This window comes from Panthera onca, chromosome D1, assembly GCF_046562875.1.
Source record: "Panthera onca isolate mPanOnc1 chromosome D1, mPanOnc1 haplotype 2, whole genome shotgun sequence".
Lineage (NCBI taxonomy): Eukaryota > Metazoa > Chordata > Mammalia > Carnivora > Felidae > Panthera > Panthera onca.
Genome location: NC_138348.1, coordinates 49,349,267 through 49,370,743, shown reverse-complemented (window position 1 = coordinate 49,370,743; position 21,477 = coordinate 49,349,267). Strand labels below are relative to the sequence as shown.

The 21,477-nt window shown below is 44.4% G+C and overlaps 1 protein-coding gene across 6 annotated transcripts in view; it reads right to left on the bottom strand.

Moving 5' to 3' along the window:
- SCUBE2 (signal peptide, CUB domain and EGF like domain containing 2) overlaps positions 1-15,150 on the bottom strand; it is a 63,240-nt gene extending 48,090 nt beyond the window's left edge. For 2 of the 6 annotated variants that reach the window (XM_078433189.2, XM_060605956.3), the window contains exons 1-4: positions 14,177-14,685; positions 13,227-13,349; positions 5,947-6,072; positions 1,384-1,518 (exon numbers count right to left, since the gene is read on the bottom strand). In XM_078433189.2, the coding sequence (XP_078289315.1) occupies positions 1,384-1,518; positions 5,947-6,072; positions 13,227-13,349; positions 14,177-14,450 (658 nt within the window). In that variant the 5' untranslated portion in view covers positions 14,451-14,685. The other 4 variants (XM_060605954.3, XM_060605957.3, XM_060605953.3 and 1 more) reach the window with 4 other exon arrangements.
- Between the last annotated feature and the right edge of the window lie 6,327 nt (positions 15,151-21,477).

Here is a 21,477-nt window from a genome sequence, read left to right as displayed (position 1 = left end):
TGGCGTGACCTACAGGTCCCCACCCCATTCCCCACCACCTGTAGGGAAAGCCGAGTGACTTCCCAGGAAGCAGCTTTGAGCAACCAAAGAGGAGGTGCCCAGAGATCCAGATCGCTTTTAACTGCTGGAGTCTTAATCCTGCCTATTCCCAGATGTGGGGCTCACAGAAAAGTCCAGAGCACCTACCAGGAGCTTTAAACCCAACTGTTCCTCTATCAAGTGCCATGCCTGCATGAGATAAGAGATCTGCTGGATTAGAACCAGTATTTGTCCATCCCACCCAAACCCTGAGAACTAGCAGGCTCAGGATGATAAGACCCCTCAAACCCACTGGCCCATGACCATTCTTCTTACTACCCAAACAGGCTTCCTAAGTCAGGTACAAGGAAGGAGCCATCATTCTTGGAAAATGAGGCAGAAATCATCCTCCAAAAAGACACCCTTGGAAAGTCACAAGCACCATGATTTAACAATAAATCTACAAATGTGTGATGAAATAGTAGAAGAACTTGAAATCACCTCATTCTTAAGTTATGAGAATGAACAAGCAGCACCACATGCCAAAAGGAGTTAATAGTCTAATGTTTAGAGCATTTCCCTCAAAAACAGACTCAGGCAACCCCAGGAGAAATACAGCCACCAAAATGTGGTTCTTTGGCTTAAGAAAGTGCAGAGAATTAAAAACATGTCATTCAGTTAAAAGTGGCTGACTGGCCACATGTTCCTAATGCCTCTCCCTCCTAAGAATCCACTGAACTAATAGAGGAATTAAAAAAAAGTATAGGCCCAAAGCAAAGAGAACAAAAGGGAGGCCATCAGAAGAGTTGTCTACAAATTTATGAAGGAATCATAAGCAGCCACACAGGAAAACCACAGCATAGAAAGCCCACTTGTAGGGAGGGGGTCCTAGAACGCCAGAGGCTCAGGGTTCAAAAATGGGAAACACAGGGAAGGCCAGTTCTGGGTCTGCAAGTCCTTATAAAAAGGCTCCAGCCCCTCCCTGCCCACCCAGAGCTCAGAGCAGGCTCGCACTTGGGGCTGTGGTTTGCAGCACCGTTTTGAAAAACTTGGCAGATTGTCCATTACATTCTTCCTGAGACACCTAGTCATGTTTGAAATGTTCTCTATTTAAAGATTAGAATCAGGAATGTGAGAGTTTAAAGAGCTCTCAGAGCTGACCCAGCCCAACCCACTTATTTTGCCAGGTGAGGAAGTGGAAGCTAAAACAGCTTGCCCAGGGTTCACCCAGTAGCAGGGTCTAGATTCATCCACAAGCCTCCAGAATGTCTATACTCTGTACTTCCCCTCTAAACTCACTCGGGGTGAGGGGTTTCCTTGCCCCCTGCACCCTTCCCCCCCAGGCCCACAGCAGAGCAGAGGCACCTTCGGAGCGGTGAATGCATGTATGCTGATTGTCACTCAGGAAAAATCCCTCCTTGCAGCGGCACTCGTAGCTCCCCATGACGTTGACACAGGTGTGCTGGCAGCCGCCATTGTTCTCCAGGCACTCATCCACATCTGGAGGGAGAGGAGGATTAGTCTTTGCTTTTGTGACTGTTTCAAATGCCCACCCCTCCCAGCATCTCAGGACACCCGCTAAGCAGAGATGAGGTCCCTCTTCCTTCCCTGCATCACAGAAACTCTCAGAATTGACATTAGCAGGGACCCAAGCCCACAAAGTTCTGGGGCTCACTTAAGCAGGCCCTCCACATGAATACAAGATAATATATTCAGTAAATATTTATTGAACACCTTCTCTTTCCAAAGTATGGTGCTAGAGGGGACAGTAAAACACAGATAAGTAGGATCAAATTCTTTTGCTCTAGGAGCATGGCCTTCAGCAAAGGGAAAGAGACAAACGTACAAGTAATTGTGAGATACAGTAAAAGGTGGTACAAGGGAAAAAGAGGCCACCTGGTTGTGGGGTATCAGGTTGGGTTTTATGGAAAAGCTGATGGAAGATGGGCCCTACAGGATGTCTTCAGTTCTAAATCAGGAGAAGGGACTCTGGACAAAAGAAAGAGTATGAGCATAGCACAAATGCTGGGGAGCATGGAGCATGTTCAGATAAGGGTGAGTCATTTGTTTGGCTGGAGCATGGGTACATGCAGGGAAGTTATAGGAGATAAAGCTGGGAATAGATTGGGTCACTCTGTAGGGGACCTTGAATACCTGTCTCTTAATCTAAGAGGCAGTTGAAACCACTGTAGCAAGGGTGGCATGGCCAGACCCTGGAGTTAGGAAGAATAAGGTGACAGCCAAGGGTAGGACACAAGGAAGGAGAAGAATCAAAAGCCTGGCTTCACATGTGAACCTGAAATAGCCTCAGCTGGTGCTAGTCGGGGACAGGGCCTGGGGCCTGGCTGAGGGGATGCCTAGGAAGGAAAAAACAGAAGCACCGTGGGCAAGGTGCCTGCAGGGTGGAAAGCCACATGGGCATCGGGTAGGGTGGCCGAGAAACATGGTGAAGACCAGAGCTGGGTAGGGAAATTGGGATGGGGATGTGGTTGACCCCCATCACGGTAGGGAGGTGATATATGTGAGATGCTGACATTCAGGCCTTGGTCCAGTAGCAGAGGGAAACCTGAGTCTGGTGTTGTAAAGACACCTCTGAAAGTCATTTACTTGTGGTGGCCTTATAAAGTGGTGGATGTAGATAAGAAAGCCCCAGGCAGGAGTGTGGGAAGGGACAGAAGGGCTGCAGAGAGCACATAGCCAGAGGTAGAATTCGGGAGAATACCAGCAGCAGGAGGTAGGTGACAGCAGAAGCCCCAGAAGAGGAGCCATCAGAAAGACAGAAAGGGGGTGAATCTTCCTCTATCTGTCTTTTTGTGCCCCCCAGGATGGAGTTAGGGGACTTTCCTTCCACTGTGTCATAAATTACTCTGTGCATGGCTCTACCAATACACTTACCATAGTGTATTCTCAAAATCTTCTTTTTTTTAATTTGTACCTTTGACCCCTCAAAATATTTTACCTATCCATCTCCACTAGACTGTGAACTCTGTGAGGACAGAGACCTTTGTTTTATTTTAGCATAGCCCTGGAACTTCAGGTGCACATTAATTGTTCAATGCATGAACAAAAAAGCAGGAGAGCACAGCATCACTAGAGCCAAATAAGAGGAAACTTCCAGAAAAATCTCAGACATGACAAAGACTCAAGGAGAAGGCTGATATAAAAGCAATTTATTTCTCTAGCCTGATTTCCCATGTGCCTATCATTAGCTTCTGGGCACATCCATAACAAGAAAATTCACATTTAAATATCTGTTATCTGGTTTCAAGCTTCTGATCTTACAGTCATGCATCCTCCCACACTACCAGGCAGATGCCTTTCTAAACTGATGGGACCCAAGCCATCCCCTTAAGCCTAACAAACTTGCCCTTCTCTATGCCAAAGGGTGAAGGGAGCACATTCCAAAGGATGAGCTACTCTGGAACACACCTGGCCAAGGTGTTCCATGGTGAGGACTCATGGTGGGCTGGAGAGATCTGTTTCCCTGAACACCAAATCCTGGATTGGTTTTGAGTAAAGGTGTGCTCCCCTCTGAGCCATCACCCACCCACTGTCCATTTAACCCACTATTCCTTTCTCCAAAGCAATTAGAAATGTGCCATTGAGTGACACACTCTGACTGAATTAATACAAAAGTGTGTGTGTTCACATGCACAAAGAGGTATCACTAGCCCGGCGAGTTTCTCTAGACTGCAAAACAGTGGTTCTCCACCCTGGCTGCATGTTAGCATCCAGATGCTTGGACCCCACCTCCTGAGACACTGATATAACTAGTCTTGGATGAGACTTAGGCAGTGGTGTTGTTTTAAACTTCTCCAGTGATTCTAACGTGCAGCCACAGTTGAGAACCACGGCCCCCACACTGAATAGCTACAATGCACTCCCAGACACTCAAAAAATGGAAACTGAATTCAGGCAGGTGAGCTATGTGGAAAAGCTACATTTCATTTTTCAAGCTCAATGGCATTCAGGATCTTGGAGAAGTCTGGGTTTGGTGCCAGATTTAAGTAGTATTTGTACTGTGTATATTCTGGTATATTGTAGCTAGTATGTGGTAAGGGGCTGAGGAGAGGCAAGGGGTCATCCCAGAGAACACAGGAAAGTGCTGCTCCTGAAAAGTTCTGGCTCTGAGCTTCCTTGTCACAAAATGCTTCAACCCTTTCAAGTCTAAATGGCAGAGAAATCTCTGTATCTGCTGGTCCTGCTCTTCTAACTATATCGCTTTATTTCTCATGGCTTCCTTTAAAGAATCGTTTGCCCCTTTGGATACACTCAGTGGATACTCAGGATCTTTCTGTCAGGAAAATCCTTGCTACCAAGTCCACAAAGAGACCCCAAAGAGGGGGAATGGAGAGAGGCTGCTGAAATATCTGTGTTAGCAGACAAGGCAAGGAAAAGACTCCTGGGCTGAGGATTTCTGAACTGGCCTTTCCTCAAAACCACCTGACCCAACGTTGGCCCAGGTGCTTAAACCCTGCATAGTTTGGCCTGTTGCTCTTCAGAATCTTACACATTCCCCCAAGCACAACTTGGGGTTTAGGCAAAACTGTAATGACTAGATCTGCCATTAGATATAAAGTCCCAAAATGCCACTTTTGGCAAACCAAAAGGACATGTGAGATTTACCCCAGATAATGGTAAAAAAACAAAGCCAAACCCTCCAAACATACTGCATGCTTCCTAAAATATTACACACTGAAAGTGACTTCATATTTTGTTCAGTTTTTTATTAATCTCAATTGATTATTGTTGTCATGATGGTCTCTCTAGTGTCTTTTTGAGGCCTGGCTGCCCTAGACAGTCTGCAAAGGGGTTAGTGAGCCCCCAGCCCTCAATCAAATCTTCCTGACAGCTACAGGCTTGGAAGGCCAAGTGGTCTGACCCAAAGACTGACCTCTCACACAGAGCACAAATAGGAAGGGACAGAATCTATTTCAGGATGGGGTTCCAGGTGACAGTGAAGCGGGATAAACATCATACAAGGATTGATTCCCAGAATCAAAAGACTTTGGAAAGACTTTCCTTCTCTACCACTCAAAAAACAAGTTCTGTCTGTACTTATCTATGCTGATCTCAAAGCATTTAATCAAGTGGCCATTCCCCCTGTACTATAAGGGAGCATCTCAGTAGCTGTCCACCCTGTGTCAGGACCTGGTTCAAGTTACTCCTTGGTCGGCCAAGCAGATATCAGCAGGTTAACCGCATAAAAGGTCATCAGCATCAAAGGACCCTGATGCCATCTGTGTCCCATGATGTCCTCCTGCACAACTGATAACACCAGCCTTAAAATGCAAACAGACCATGAATACCTTTCTGCCAAGTGTGCTACATCCTCTAAGACTATTCCACACCCAGTCCCATCCAGTTGCTTGCTATTTCTGAATTCTGTTTATTCCTGGCATAAGCAACGAATGTAAACAATGCTCTTTGCAGTCCGTAACTCAGGAACTAAAACTCTGACAGATGTTTCTGTTTTGTGGGATAATAGGATGATGTTAATGGAAGGTTTCTGTTTGAACTCCTTTGCCTTTCAAGAAAAAAGGAGGTGGGGTTACCTGGCTGAAATCCAATCACATATTTGGAATTTTCAGAATAAGTATTTTTACCTAATTCTAGAATAGAGATACTTACAGCATTAAATCAAAGATCTTAAAGGTGACAAGTCAATGCTAGAAAGTCAATACGTAGTAACAATGATGTTGTCCATCTCCTTAGACTAATGGAGAATTTACATTATGAATGATCACATATAAACCAAAGCACTTTACCTGGTTTTCTCTCAGGGACTATGATTTTGAGGGGGGCAGAAAACACAAGTCTCTGATCCCCTTTTTGTTTTAATGAGTATGTTTTCATCAAAGGAAAGAAAAGGGTGGGGTGCCGGAGGGTAGGTAGAGTAGAATTGAGATTTCCAACTGTTTTCCTTACCAAGACAATTATGACCATCATGAGCCAACATGAAGCCATCAAAACAAGTACAGCGATAATTGCCTGGAATATTCAAACAGTCATGGACACAGCCTCCGTTGAATTCATTTTCACATTCATCAATGTCTGAGGAATAAAACAGAAGTAAGCCAGACAGGTGGCATCTCTTTAGTATGGAGATATAATGTATTTACCTTCCAACCAGCCATCCCACTTCTAGGACTCTATCCTCAAGATACATCTCCAACAACAGGAAAATAAATGTGCACAAGGTAATTCACTGCAGTACTGTTTGTAATCACAAAATACTAGAAACAACCGAAATGCCCATACATAGGAGAGAGTATTTGAAGAACTACGGTACATTTATTCGATCCAATTCTGTGCAGCTGTTAAAAATTAATTAATTAAAAAAATAAAGAATGAGAAAGATTTCTATGAACTGATTTAGGGTGATTTCTAGGATATACTACTAAGTTAAAAAATCAAAATGTGAGAGAGTACCCGTAGTTTATTATCAGGGAAAAAAAATAAGGGAATATGAAAAAACATACACATGAAATTCCAGCATGTTTTTTGACAGAACTTGACAAGCTTATCCAATTTATATAGAAATGCAAAAGACTCAGAAGAACCAAAACAATTTTGAAGAAGGAGAACAGATTTGGAGGACTTTCACTTACCAAAAATCTATAGTTATCAAGACAGTGTGATACAGGCATAAAGAAAAACAGATCAATGGAACAGAATAGAGTCCAGAAATAAACCATTATATTTATGGTCACTTGACTTTAGATAAGAGTGCTTTAGCACTCTTGTCTAATTTGTTGGGACAAATGATCGTCTTGTCCAACGTTTTTTATTTATTTTTGGGACAGAGAGAGACAGAGCATGAACGGGGGAGGGGCAGAGAGAGAGGGAGACACAGAATCGGAAACAGGCTCCAGGCTCCGAGCCATCAGCCCAGAGCCTGACGCGGGGCTCGAACTCACGGACCGCGAGATCGTGACCTGGCTGAAGTCGGACGCTTAACCGACTGCGCCACCCAGGCGCCCCAATGATCGTCTTGTCCAATTTGTTGGGAGAAATGATAGTCTTTTCAACAAATGGTGCTTAGACAATATCCATCAGCAAAAGATGAATTTGGACCCTTACCTCATATCTCCACAAAAATCAACTCAAAATGGATCAGAGACCCAAATATAAGAGCTTAAACTGTAAAACTTTAAAGAGAAAACATAAAACTTTTATGAGAAAATCTTGAGACCTTGGATTAGGTAAAGATTTCTTAGATACAACACCAAACACACAATTCATAAATTTTAAAATTAATAAGTTGGACTTTATCAAAATTTACAACTTTCATACTTATGAAAATAAAGACAAGCCACAGTTTGGTGGAAAATATTTGCAAATCACATACGTTATAAAGGACTTACAAAGGACTCTTACAACAAAGAAGACAAACAATCCAATTTTCGAATGGGCAAAGATTTGAATAGACATGTCACCCAAAGATGATATACAAATGGGTAAAAAAGCATATGAAAAGACCGCCGACATCATTAATTATTAGGGGAATTCAAATTAAAACTGCAGTGAGATACCATTTCACACTCACAGGAACAGTTATGATAAAAAAAAGACAGACAATAGGGGAGGCTGGGTGGCTCAGTCAGTTAAACAAGTGACTGACTTTGGCTCAGGTCAGGATCTCACAGTTCATGAGTTTGAGCCCTGCAGGGATCGGGCCCTGTGCTGTCAGTGCCAAGCCCACTTCAGATCCTTCTCTGGCCTGCCTCCACTTGGGCTCTCTCTCTCTCTCTCTCTCTCTTTCAAAAATAAATAAATAGTTATTTTTTAAAAAGACAGACAATAGGATGTGGAGAAATGGGAACCGTTATATACTGCTGATGTCAATGTAAGATGGCACCACTTTGGACACAGTATAGCCGTTTCTTAAAAGGTTAAACATAAATTTACCATGTGTGATCTAGAAAGTTCACTCCTAGGTATATATTCAAGAGAAATGAAAAATTATGTCCATAACAAAGACTTTGCAGGTAAATGTTCATAGCAACATAGCCCAAAAGTAGAAACAAGCCAAATGTCCATCATCCAGTGAATGGATAAACAAAATATAGTATGTCCATACAACAGAATGCTAGTTAACAATTAAAAAATAAAATAAAATGCCAGTACAGGCTACAACATGGATGAACCTCAAAAACATGCTGGGTGAGGGGCGTCTAGGTAGCTCAGTCGGTTAAGCAGCCAACTTCGGCTCAGGTCGTGATCTTGTGGTTCACAAGTTCGAGCCCCACGTTGGGCTCTGTGCTGACAGCTTGGAGCCTGGAGCCTGCTTCAGATTCCGTGTTTCTGTCTCTCTCTGCCCCTCCCCTACTCACGCTCTGTCTCTCTCTCTCAAAAATAAATTAAAAAATAACATTTAAAAAAAATTTTTTTTAAGAAACCAAAACCAAAAGACCACATGTCGTATGATTCTATTTATATGAAATATCCAGAAAGGCCAATCTATAGAGACAGAAAGTAGACTAGAGGCTGCCTGGAGCTGGGGCTGGGAATAAGGATTAACTGTACCTGGGCATAAGGGATCTTACTGAGACAAGGGAAATGTTTGAAAAGTGGATTATGTGATGGCTGCACAACTCAGCTAATTTACTCAAAATCATTGATTTTTATACTTATTTAGAACTGGTGTCTTTTATGGTATACAAATTAGAATTCACTAAAGTAGTTAAAAGGAAAATTACACATTTGCTGCAAAAGAAATGTAGGAGGCAGGAGAATAAATCAGAAACTAAAAAAGATTGGTAATCAATCCATGGTATGTGGGAAAAGGATGAAAAGAAGGAATGAGGGGCACCTGGGTGGCTCAGTCGGTTTAAGCATTAGACTCTTGATTTTGGTTCAGGTCACAATCTCACAATTTGTGAGATTGAGCCCCACGTCTGGCTCTGCCCCGACAGTCCCTCCCCTGCTCTCTCTCTGCCCTTCTCCTGCTCACATGCATGGTCTCTTTCTCTGTCTTTCAAAATAAATAAATAAATAAACATTAAAAAAGAGAGAGAGAGGAGGAATGAGGAACAGAGGAACAAGAATAGGGAGAAGGAGTAATACTTCTCTGAGTGTGCCTTTTAATTTAATTTAATTTTATTTTATTCTATTTTATGTTTAAAGTTTATTTAAACTTTAAATAGAGAGAAAGAGAGAGAGAGAGAGAGAAAGAGAGAGAGAGAGAGAGAGAGAGAGAGAATCTCAAGCAGACTACACACTGTCAGCACAGAGCCCAATGTGGGGCTTAATGACACAAACTGTGAGATCATGACCTGAACCAAGACCAAGAGTCAGACGCTTAACCGACTGAGCCACCCAGGCGCCCCTGAGTATGCTTTTTTATATAGTTTTGACTCTCAGCACCATAGTGATACATGGATGAATACATACATATATACATAAGTAAATACATATCTTCTTATGTACATACATATATAAACTAGTATACAGAGGTGGGGGAAGAACACATAAAAAAATAGGATACAAACAGAAACAAATGAACTCAACTGTATTACAAATGAATAACAACCACACTGAAAGAAATGTAGAAAAAAAAAGTACTAACCAAGTGACTTTGAAAACCAATATATTAACTGAATGTTGTAAGGCTAAAAATAAAGATAGCTACAAACAGATACTGTACTCTCGTAAATCTGTTTTAGTTGCAAGGCTATAGATTAATAGTGTTGTAAATTATTTATGTGTATACTTGGATTCAACAAACAAGTAACTATCTTGCAGATAATGAGAGCCACCTTTCTCACTGTTGGAAAAAGAAGTTATGAATAACCAAAGAGGGAGATTCAATGAATCTTGTGGCATTGTTTTGGAATCCAAAGCATCATCAGTGTAAGTCATTGTTTTTAATATATATACAAATGGATAAATATAAGCAATAAATATAGATAAATGTGTATATGTGGGTTAGAATACATACATATGTTTCCTAGTTCTGTCCAGTGAGATAGCCTAGGAGCAGTGACATCCCAGTAACAGTAAGAACACCAAGCATTCAGATCTTGGTTGCTATATACCATTTTCCAATAAAAGAAACCAGGGCTCCTTAAAGAAGTGGTTGGTTCCAGGGCTGGGATGGGAAAATACAAGATGAGTCTGTGGTATCTTATGGTACCAGAAAACAAAGAACTGTCCCCAAAAAGGATGGGGGCATGTCAAAAGGACACAGGAAACAATGTGAAGGAGCTCCCAATGGCTAAAGCTGAAACAATTTGAGCCCAAAATAAATAACTATACATACAATTAAATATCTACCAGTCCATACTGGCATAAATACATAAATCAATGCATAAATAAATGGGGGAGAAGCAACAAGTCTTCCTTACAGAAGAATCTCAGTTAATAGATGTATATGGAATGAGGGAAATACAAAATTACCAATTATTACATCATAGTAATAATTGTTGCAGACAAGATCCACAGTTGGATGCCAAAATCAGTGGGCAAAGACTTGAGAAGAGGGGCTCCTGGGTGGCTCAGTTGGCTAAGCTCAGCTCAGATCATGATCTCATGGTTTGTAGGTTGGGGCCCTGCATCAGGTTCTGCTCTGACAGCTCAGAGCTTGGAGCCTACTTCAGATTCTGTGTCTCCCTCTCACTCTGCCCCTCCCCTGCTTGCTCTCTGTCTCTCTGTCTCTCAAAAATAAACATTTTTTTAAAAAGATTTAAAAAAAAAAAAGACTTGAGAAGTAACAGAATATTAGCACAGGATGAATGTATCTACCTTAAGATGTGTGTTATTGCAAAAAGAAAAAATAGTAATTTTGCAACAGAGAAACCCAGGATGCACCATCTTTTTTTTTTTTAATAATTTATTGCCAAGTTAGCTAATACACAGTGTATACGGTGTGCTCTTGGCTTCAGGAGCAGATTCCCATGCAGATGGGAGCTTCAGGCTTCAGGAGCAGATTCATCACTTACATACGGCACCCAGTGCTCATCCCAACAAGTGCTCTCCTCAATGCCTATCACCCATTTTCCCTGCCCTCCCCACCCATCAACCCTCAGTTTGTTCTCTGTATTTAAGAGTCTCTTATGGTTTGCCTCCATCTCTGTTTGTAACTTTTTTTCCCCTCAGGATGCACCATCTTAACCAGGTGATCAAGGTTAATATCACCAGTAGGGGGACATATTAACATCATGTGTCTCCTCCCCATGTAATGCAGTAAAAAGTATATAATAGCACTTCCATAGTAGCCTTGACAAAAGCTTCTTTTACTTTTTACTTTTACTTTGTGTATTACTACAAATGCATAACCTTAATTTTATTGTGAGGAAACACAGGACATTCACTTATTATGTCAATTCCTACCATATCAATTCTTATAATGAAAAAACATAACTTCATATGTATTCAAAAGTATTACAGGCATTTAAAAGATCAAATCCCTCTAGGGGCTCCTGGGTTGCTCAGTTGGTTAAGCATCAGACTCTTGATTTCTGCTCAGGTCGCGATCTCATGGTTTGTGAGACTGAGCCCTGAGAGAGTCCTGAGATCAAGCCCTTCAATCAGTCCCTGGTAGGGTGCAGTGCTGACAGCAGGGAGCTTGCTTGGGATTCTTTCTCCCTCTCTCTCTTTCCCTCCCCGACTCATGGCATGCTCTCTCACTCTCTCTTTCAAAATAAATAAATAAACTTAAAAATAAATAAGTAAAAGATACTATTTCATACATTTTCTGTATTGTTTGACTTTTATACCAATAATATATATTATCATTTTAGAGCCAATTTAAATATATAAAAGCAACAATTCCAGTCAATCATTTTAGTTATTTTAAGCTAAATAGTAGGCTTTTCGGCTATCAACTGTCAGCAATTCAATTCCATGTGTCATACGTCAAGCCCAACAGCTAAGAATAAGGAAATTCCTGCCACTTGTCATTCAACATCATTTACTAAATATGTATTCTAACTCAAAGAAACCATAGCACAGTTTCTGCCCATCTCCACCCCCAGAGAGTATACAGTGACTGGAAAACCAGTGAAAGAGTGAACATTTTTTTCCCCCAAGCAGGGTACCAACATGTGTGAATTCCAGTACTGTAAATAGAATATTTAATACAGTGAGAGTGTGGTATGGAGGAACCTGCAGAGAAATGTCTCAGGGAGAGGTAGTCTTTCAGTGAGAGATGGCTGCCTATCTCTGGGAAAACACAAACTTGAAGAAACACAAGGGCTTTAAGGATAGACTACCAACCCCATTTGCTACGAACCTGACCAGGAGCACGTCTCCTCTGATAGGAGAGGCAAGTTTTGCTCCCCATGCACAAAGTATAAATATCAGGATTTCTCACCAAAGAAGGACATCAGGAAGCTGAGTGAATACAGGAGATATGGGTCCAGGGACAGAGATAGGGTAAACATCTGACTTTCTTTCACTTTTCTTTTAACTGTGTTATTATGGCCACAAGCCCCCCTCTCAATTCCCCAGGGGCCTCAGGGTCTCACATCTGAGCGATAGGAATGTCAGAGCTCCCCTGAAGAGCCCTGCCAGTTCCAACATGCCATGATTTCCATCCCCAGGAATAGCCTCCTCCTTTCAGTACCCAGTCTCTGGCTAGTTCTGAATTTCAGAATTCATGACACTGGCCCAGAACACAGGATGACAGAGATCAGACTTTAGGCTCAAAGATCTGGAACTCCAAGGGCTCAAGGTATCCCTCTGCCTACATCTTTCCAGGGTGAACATGCAGCTTCAAATAAGGCTGGCACTTGGTGTACCTCTAAAGTTTGGGAGGTCACAACGCCAGCCTGAAGCCAAGAACAAGATGGAGCCTCCAGAGCCAGCAGTGGAGGGAAAGACTCCTGCACTCAGACTCCTGGGCGAGGGTGTAAACTGCCCCAGGGAGGCACAGGATCAGCCCTTCCCTGGCAGGCACGGCTCTCCTGATTGGGGCTTTCTGCTCCCAAACTGATAGGCACCAAAAATACTAAAGCACCTCTTTTCTTTTTCACAAGCCAGACAAAAGGACATTTCGGAACCACATAAAACTGTATGATCAGCTCTAGGAAAGACCTGATGTTCCTAGTGCTTTAAGGGTCTGAAATGGATTTTGGGGGTGGGTGGTATGACCTGGGGGGACAGAGGAGCAGCACTTTTACCAACATGAGTGGTCACTACAAGTGCTGAGGAGGTAGGGAGCTTCACCTGCTGGCCCACTCACCACAGGTACCCCAGTCACTTACCCTCACACTGCCTGCCGTCCCCTCGGTAGCCAGGCTTGCAGGAGCACTTGTAGGAGGTGAGTGTATTCTGACAGAGGGCATTGGTGTGGCAGTCATCTAGCCCTTGGGCACACTCGTCCACATCTGCAAAAGAGCATAGCAAGCACTTGGTATGGTGCCCCAAGCCCTCTGTGATCTGGCCTTGGTCCTCTGGTAGCTTCACCTCCCACCAGAAACCCCCCTTCACTCCTCATCAGCTAAACTCTTTGGGAACCCTGGGATGAACCATACCACTTCCAGGCTCCTTTCCCAGGCACAGCCTGTTCCCTTTGACTAGACTACACCCCCCCACACACACACTCTTTCACTCACCTTCTCCAAGAAGCCTACCATGATCCCCCAGTGTAGGTGGGTGTCCTCCACGACCTGCTTCCATATTTATCTCCTTTCATAACACATATCACACAGAATTGTCACTCTCTGTTTTCCTGCCTGTCCTCCCCTCTAAATGGTGTCTTGATTACAGACTGAGTGGGTGTCCCTGATGCCAAGCACAGTGCCTGGCACACGAGTAGGCAATAGCAAATGCCTGTTGAAGGAAAGACCAGGTTGGCAACAAAACAAAACAAAACACTGTGAAAACCAGGCAGTGTCAGCTTTCTCAGGGTTTGGGGGATGGGGGAGTAGCTTGCCCTGGGCTCTGACCACACCATTCCCAGCCCTCAGATGGAGGTGCAAAGTGGGAATGGTTCCCACACCCCATCAACCAGCTGCTCACCCTCTCAACCTGGAAACTGGCCTTGGTGGAAGTATTTCCTGGGTTGATACCACTCCAGGATGTTAATTAAAAACAAAAGTTTTGAAAATATTACGAGTCCTGTTAATGCAGAACGTCCAGAGTACTTTTCTCTGGCAGCAGAAAACAAAACAAAACGAAACAAAACAAAAAACCCAGGTTTGTTGCGGCTTACGGGGTATTCCCGGATGGATCCTCAACCGGCAGAAAACTCTCCGGAGCCAACCCTGAAGCCGGCCAAACTTCCCGGCCCCAGAAGAAAAGCAGGAGCAAAGCTGCCGAGACCTCACGGACGTACCCCGCCCGGGGCCCTCAGTTTCCCCATCTACACAATGAGGAGCCGGACCCCGGTGACTCTGGTGCCCTCCGTCTTTCTCAGCGGGTGAGAGACTGACTACCAGGCGCTCTCCAGGGACCCCGGGCGGCGGGACCAGGCTGGGAACTGTCATTAGCCCCGTGTCCGAGGCCGGGCCGCAGCACTCAGGCCCTGGGCCTCTAGCCCAAGCGGTGGTGGTTCCGTGGCCTGGCCCGCGGGTGAGGCCCCAGGGGAGCGGGGGCCACGCGGAGCTTCCGCAGCCGAGCCCGGGGCGGGCCAGCGCGGCGCGACCCCACCAGGGGACCCGGGACCCCTTCCCGCCGCCGGCTCCGCATGCCCCTGCCAGGTGCGTGCCCGAGGCTCCGGAGGTGCGGACACTCACCCTCAGGCGGCCCTGGGGCGCGGCTCCGGCCGGGCGGGACGGCCACGGTCAGCAGCAGCGGCAGCAGCAGCGGCAGCAGCGCCCCGGCCGTCCCGGGGCAGCCGCGGCCCAAGACCCCCATGGATGGCGCGGCGGCTGCGGGCAGAGGCGGCGAGCGTGGCGGCGGCTCCGGGAGGTGTGTGCGGGCGCCCTGCCCGCCGCGCTCTGACACCCCCGGCCCGGCCCCGCCCGGCCCCCGAGCCCCGGCCTCATTTTCACACGGTCCTCCCCGGGCCGGGGCGGGCGGCGCGGGGGGCAGTGCCTCCCCTCCAGTCCCCCTCCCTTCCCCCTCCGGGCTCGGGGTGGAGGGGGCGCGGCCGTGGTGGCCGGAGGGCGGCTGTCAGCGTCCCCAGTGCAGGCCCCGTCGCCAAACCCGCTGCTCCTGCACCCCCGCTGCTCCGTTCCAGCCCTCAGAGCCTCGTGCTCTGCCTGTTTGCAGTGCCCTACAACTTGACCCAGTCCCTCTTTGTGAGGACAAATAGCACTCTGGCCTGAAATATTCAGACGGGAGGCTCCCAGAAAGTGTCCTGTGTAGCTCAGAATCCTATACTCCCTGAACTCCAAGGCCACCTGTAGGGCTTTCCCACTTCTCCACTTGGGGTGAGTAATGTGGTTGGACCCTCAGGAGATTCAGGGGAGACAACCCCAGCTTCCCTGCTCACCTTCACACACACTCTGCACCCTTCTCCATTCTGTCCAGCCCAAGCCTCCTGTGATCCCCAGCCCCAGGCAGTGTCCCACCTGTCCCACTGAGGCACTTGCTTAGACTGTGCCTCTCTGGTGCACTAATGGGCCAGGAATCACAGCAGAAGATGCTCATCTCACTGAACACTAGTTCAACGTGTATGTACAGGGCAGCCAAAACATGAAGGGAAAGGGGGCTAGAGGTCAAAGGTGAGCACCAAGGACAAGAAACCACCAATTTTGCCTGAGGCACAGATGGTATCTATGACCACCTGAACTCATAATGTCAGATTGGGCCAGCTGCAGATGCAGGTGGCAAATGTGAGCTGGCCCTCCAAGCAAGACAGTCCTGACAAGGGAACCCATGTATACAGGGACTTCCCATACCCCCTTTGCCACGGATGACAGAGCCCACTACACTCAGCATCACTCCAGGAACAAATGCAGCTACAATTTTGAGATGCAAGAAAATACTGAGTGGTTTTAATCAGAGCTCCTCTTTATCCAATTTTCTCCTGTAAATATACATACATACATACATACATACATACATACATACCTATGTGTATGTGTGTATATATTTACAGGAGAAAATTCAATAATGAATATATATGAATAGTGTATATATAGATCTATCTATTCACACACACAAGCACACCTTTGGTAATCAGAAAAAAAATAAACATCACAAAAAATACCCACCTAACTCATGCACAAAAACATGTCTTCCTGGGGTCCATGCCCTTCCCAGAGCTCTCCATTCTGTAGCACTACACCCCGACTGCGGCCCCTGTCCTTCCCATGCCCATGGGCCTAGATGAAGACTGCCTCTTTGGGCCTTCATTGTTAGTGCTGCTGCCTGATGAAGAATCTGAGAAAATAACTTTTCTGTGGTTGTTTTTCTTTTGACCTTTTCATCCCCAGTGAAGGCAGGCAGGTTGCATCCCTCTTTCTGTCTTTGCCCCTCCCTCCTATCCCCTTTTGTTTGGTACCGAGAGACACTCTGCTATTTTTAGTCATAAGGATGGTTTTTACACATTTGTAAATCTTCACTTAGTGAAATGTTCCCTCCGCCTTTGTCTTTGTGTCCTTAATGGTAGCCATAAATTACTGCTTTCTTTTCTCTTCGCTGCATCAGGCTTCATTGCTTTTGAAATGATCAAAGTTATTTTCTTTTAAAATCCAACTAGAAACTGCCCATTGTGTGGCACAGACCTCTTTAGCTCCAGTCAAAGCATAGAAATACATAAAGCTGCCCATTAAACTCTATGGGAGCCTCCTCCAGCCCCTTGTGCCTGGTAAAGAAATAAGACATGTGCTGTTCTTTCCCTTCACCATTTCCCCAAGTTTATGTTTCAGGAAGAATACAAATTAATTATGATAAGACCCAGTGTTTTGCTTAAGAGGGTCAGTTTTGTCATGTTTCCTGGAAAAGTTCACCACTGGCGCAAATCTCAAAAAATGTTCTGAATCCTATTTTGTTTGCCCCGACTTCCACACAAATGTGCTTTCAGCTGGTTGGCTCCCAGACTCCTGGGCAACCTTTCTGACACTTCAGATTAAAGTCAGTATGGTTTACAACTGGAAATTTCCATAGGGGAAAGGCTCCAGGGGAAATTTGTGTTCAAATGTCAATGTTTTCAGTGTTCCAATGTCAGGAGGGACTTGGTGAGCCCTGCACTAGCTGCCATCTGCCCTCTATTGTCCAGCTGAGGTCTCCACAAACTTCTCTGAGAGGCCACAGCCACTGTCCCTAGACTGAGGCTGTATCTCCCTCCTCCTCTCCTTCTCCCTTGCCTCAGGCTGAGAGGCCAGTGAACAAGACCTGAGAGGGAAGATAGCCCCAATCAGCCCATCTCACCCGTGTGGGCTTCTAGCACAGAAAGACTGTGGAGACAGAAGACCCTGGGTGCCTCTGCACCATGTATGGCTAGGTGAAACTCTGTATTCACCGGACCCCTTTCAATGCCCATCTTTTTTTATTTCTCAGCAGCTTTTGGAAACTCTTTTTGGAAACTCCTTTTCCCTGGATTTTCATCACAGCAGGCCAAGCTCCTGATTTTTCTCCTACCTCTCAGGAAATGCCTTCTCAATCAACTTTCTGGGATCCTCTTTCTACATCCCCTTTCTGAAAGTTCACCCATTCCCTTGTTTCCATCACAGAAATCTCCAGCTTGGATCTCTTCCCATAACTTCAGTTCCATGTATCCAATTGCTTACTGGATACCTCCACCTTGATCTCACATAGGTCTCTCAGATTCAAGATGTTCAAAAAAGAGCTCATCTTCTGCCTCAAACCTGCTCCTTCCTAAGTGCTCCCTCTCTCAGAGAAGGGTGCTGCCATTCTGCCAACACCAAGTCAGAGACCTGGCGGTCATCCTAGACTCCATTCCCTCCCTACTACATGCAAACAACCGTGTCAAGTCTATCTTCTTATCATCTCTCAGAACCATCCTCTCCCTCCATGCAAGCCTCCAGAACTCAGGGCCTCATCATCCCTCACCTGGTCTATTACTCATAGTCTGTGGTTCCTTACTAGTCTGTCTACAATCTCACCCATCTTCCATAGGGGATGCCAGAGTAAAATGTAAATTTCACCCCACTGTTTCCAGTCATCCTCAGGCTAAAGTCAAAACTCCCTTGATGCAACCACTCTGGAGAAGGGTGGTAGCTACTAAGACAAAAACGTGCCTACACACTTCTAGGTATATACCCAAGAGAAATGAGTACACATGTTCACCAAAAGACATGTACAAGAATGTTCACAATAGCTATAGTCACACTAGCACAAAACTGGAAATAACCCCAATGGCCGTCAACTAGAAAATGCATTAGCAGATTGCTGGATATTCATTCAATGGAATACTATGGAGCAATAAAATGAACATAGTCTCAGATGTTCAACAACACAGAGATATCTCATGACCATCACACTGAGTAAAAGAAGCCAAACACAAAAGGCTAAAATTGTACAAGTCCACTTCTCTGAAGTTTAAGAACAGACAGAACTAATTAACAGCAACTGAGGCCAGAATAGTAGTTCCCTCTGAGGATGGGGATTGACTGGGAAAGGCATGAAGGAAACTTCTGGAATGCTGGAAATGTTTTAGGTCTTGATCTGGGTGGTGATTGTATGGATTTATATACATATGTAAAAATTGAGATGTTGGCTTAAGCTTAATGCACTTTACTGTGTTTTACCTAAGTAAGCTGAAACAAGAACTGCCTAGTCCAAGACTTTTATGATCTGATCCCATTCTACTTTCCAGCTTCTCTCCTATCATTCTCTCACAGGCTATGCGCTCCAGAGACATCAAACTACTTATACCAGTAGTTTATCATTTTTCTTTCATACATCTTTTCTTTTGCCCACACTCTTCCCTTGGCCTAAAAAACATGGAAGTGGGTCTCAAATATTTAGGGGTGCCTGAGTGGCTCAGTCAGTTAAGCATCTGACTTCAGCTCAGGTCATGATCTCACAGTTCATGAGTTCAAGCCCTGCATTGGGCTCTCTGCTGTCAGCATGGAGCCCGCTTCAGATCCTCTGTCCCTCCTCTCTCTCTCTCTGCCCCTCCCCTGCTCACATGTGTGCACGCACTCTCTCCCTCTCTCAAACATAAACAAAAATAAAACTTTAAAAACTAAATATTTAGCGAATGAAATGATACATCTTATCCAGTAATATGAATATTACTATACCTCAGAGAAAAAGGTGTTTGCTGAGATGTCCCCCCAAAAGCAATGAGGTATGGATGAAAGTTCCGAAGTCTGCAGGTTAGCAGTTCCTAAGAATTAATGCTAAAAGGAAAACCTATCTGTTCTTGTTCACCTGTTAATTTCTCCTCCATGGATGGCTTTCACATCTCCTGAAAAACTTTTTCAATATGTCTGAGCTGGATGTGAGGTAGCAAATGTTTCTAGTTGCCTACTCATCCCCATCTGCTCCTTTCTCTTTCCTAACAGTTAGTCATCCCTTCCTAAGGCAAGCCACGTTCCTGAGGGAAGCTGCCCCATCCTCAACTTCAGGCTCTGGACTTGGCTGAGACAGTATCTTTCATTCTATCCCCCTTGCAACAGTCATGGGTTCAGGAATAAGCATATGACAGCACTCTAATCAGTCCCTTTGCTTGAAAGGCTGGAATGGAAGTGTTCTCTTTTCTTCCGGGGATGTGGTTGCAGTGAGTGAGAAACTGTAGTAGCCATCTTGGTACCAACCTGAAGAGGGTAAACCAAGGGAAACACTAGAGCCAACCCAGAGGCACTCCCCATCTCAGGGTCTCTAGTTCTATGTGACAGTGCACATTCTTATTGTTTGAATTGGGCCTGTTTCTTTGTTTTCAAATTGTGGTAAAATATATGCAACATAAAATTTACCATTTTAACCATTTTTAAGTGTACAATTTAGCAGCATTGTGCAACTATCACCACCATCCACATTCAGATCTTTTCTCATCTGCAAAACTGAAACTGTTCCCATTATACAATAACTGCTCATCCCCCTACCCCAACCCACCCCAGCTCCTGGCAACCACAATTCCACTTTCTGTTTCTATGAATTTGACTACTCCAAGTTTCCTTATATGAATGGAATCATGCATTACATGTGGCTGGCTGGTTTCACCAAGCATAAAGTCTTCAAGGTTCATCTATACTGTAGCCTGTGTCAGAATTTCCTTTTTTGTTTTTTAAAGTAAATGCACAATTTTTTAAAGTTTATTTATTTATTTTTGAGAGAGAAAGTGTGTGTGCACATGTGCGTGCAAGTGGGGGAGGAGCAAAGAGAAAGAGGGAGAGAATCCCAAGCAGGCTCTGCACAGCAGCATGGAGCCTGATGTGGGGCTCGAACTCACGAACTGTGAGAACATGACCTGAGCTGAAATCAAGAGTCAGGATGCTTAACCGACTGAGCCACCCAGGTCTCCCTTTCCTCTCTTTTAAAGTCTGAATAATATGCCACTGTATGTGTATTTCACATTGTGTTTATTCACTCATCAGTGGGTTGCTTCCACCCTTTGGCTATTGTGAATAATATGATTATGAGTATGGGTGTACAAGTATCTTTTTATGTCTCTGCTTTCAATTCTTCTGAGTATATATCCAGAAGTGGAATTGTTGGATCATAATAGCAATTCTATTTTTAATTTTTTTAAGAACTTCAATACTGTTTACCATATCAGCTACACCATTTTTCATTCCCACCAGCAACGCACAAGAATTCCAATTTCTCCATATCCTCACCAAAACTTACAGTCTGTTTTGTTTTAATTTTTTTTAATGTTTATTCATTTTTGAGGGAGAGAGAAAGAGTGTGAGCAGGGGAGGGGCACAGAGAGAGGGAGACACAGAACTTGAAGCAACTCCAGGCTCTGCATTGTCAGCACAGAGCCAGATGTGGGGCTCGAACCCACAAACCATGAGGTCATGACAGAAGCCAAAGTCAGCTGCTTAACAGACTGAGCCACCCAGGCACCCCTGTTTTGTTTTGTTTGGTTTGGTTTGGTTTGGTTTGGTTTGGTTTGGTTTTAAATAATAGCCATCCTAATGGATGTGAAGGGGTAGTTCACTGGGGTTTTTTTTAATTAGGTTTTCTGTTATTTACAGCCCCCAAATATTCCTATTCAGTTCCATATAAGCCTCCACTGGGAAACTTTGGCTGAGTAGCAGGTGATCCTCTCAATGAAGTGGAAGAAAGATAGTTGGGTAGAATTGAATCCTCTTAGGAGCCTAAGAGATAAATGATTATTTTATTTACAAGGTTGATGTTATCTTGGTGTAAATGTCAGGACTCCATTTATTTTTTTCAATGGTTCTAAAAACCACATCAACATTCTCTTTTGCTTACAGAGGGTTACAAATCCTTCCAGTAAATACTTACTTAAAAATGATAATACTTAACATTTGAGTGAATACAAAATGTCAGATGCTATTCTAAGTACTTCATGTGCATTAGCTCATTTTATCCTCATAGAAACTCTGTGAAGTGGATATCACCATTATCTTTATTTTACAGATGTAGAATTTGAAGTGAAGAGAGGTTAAGTAACTTGCTAGAAAG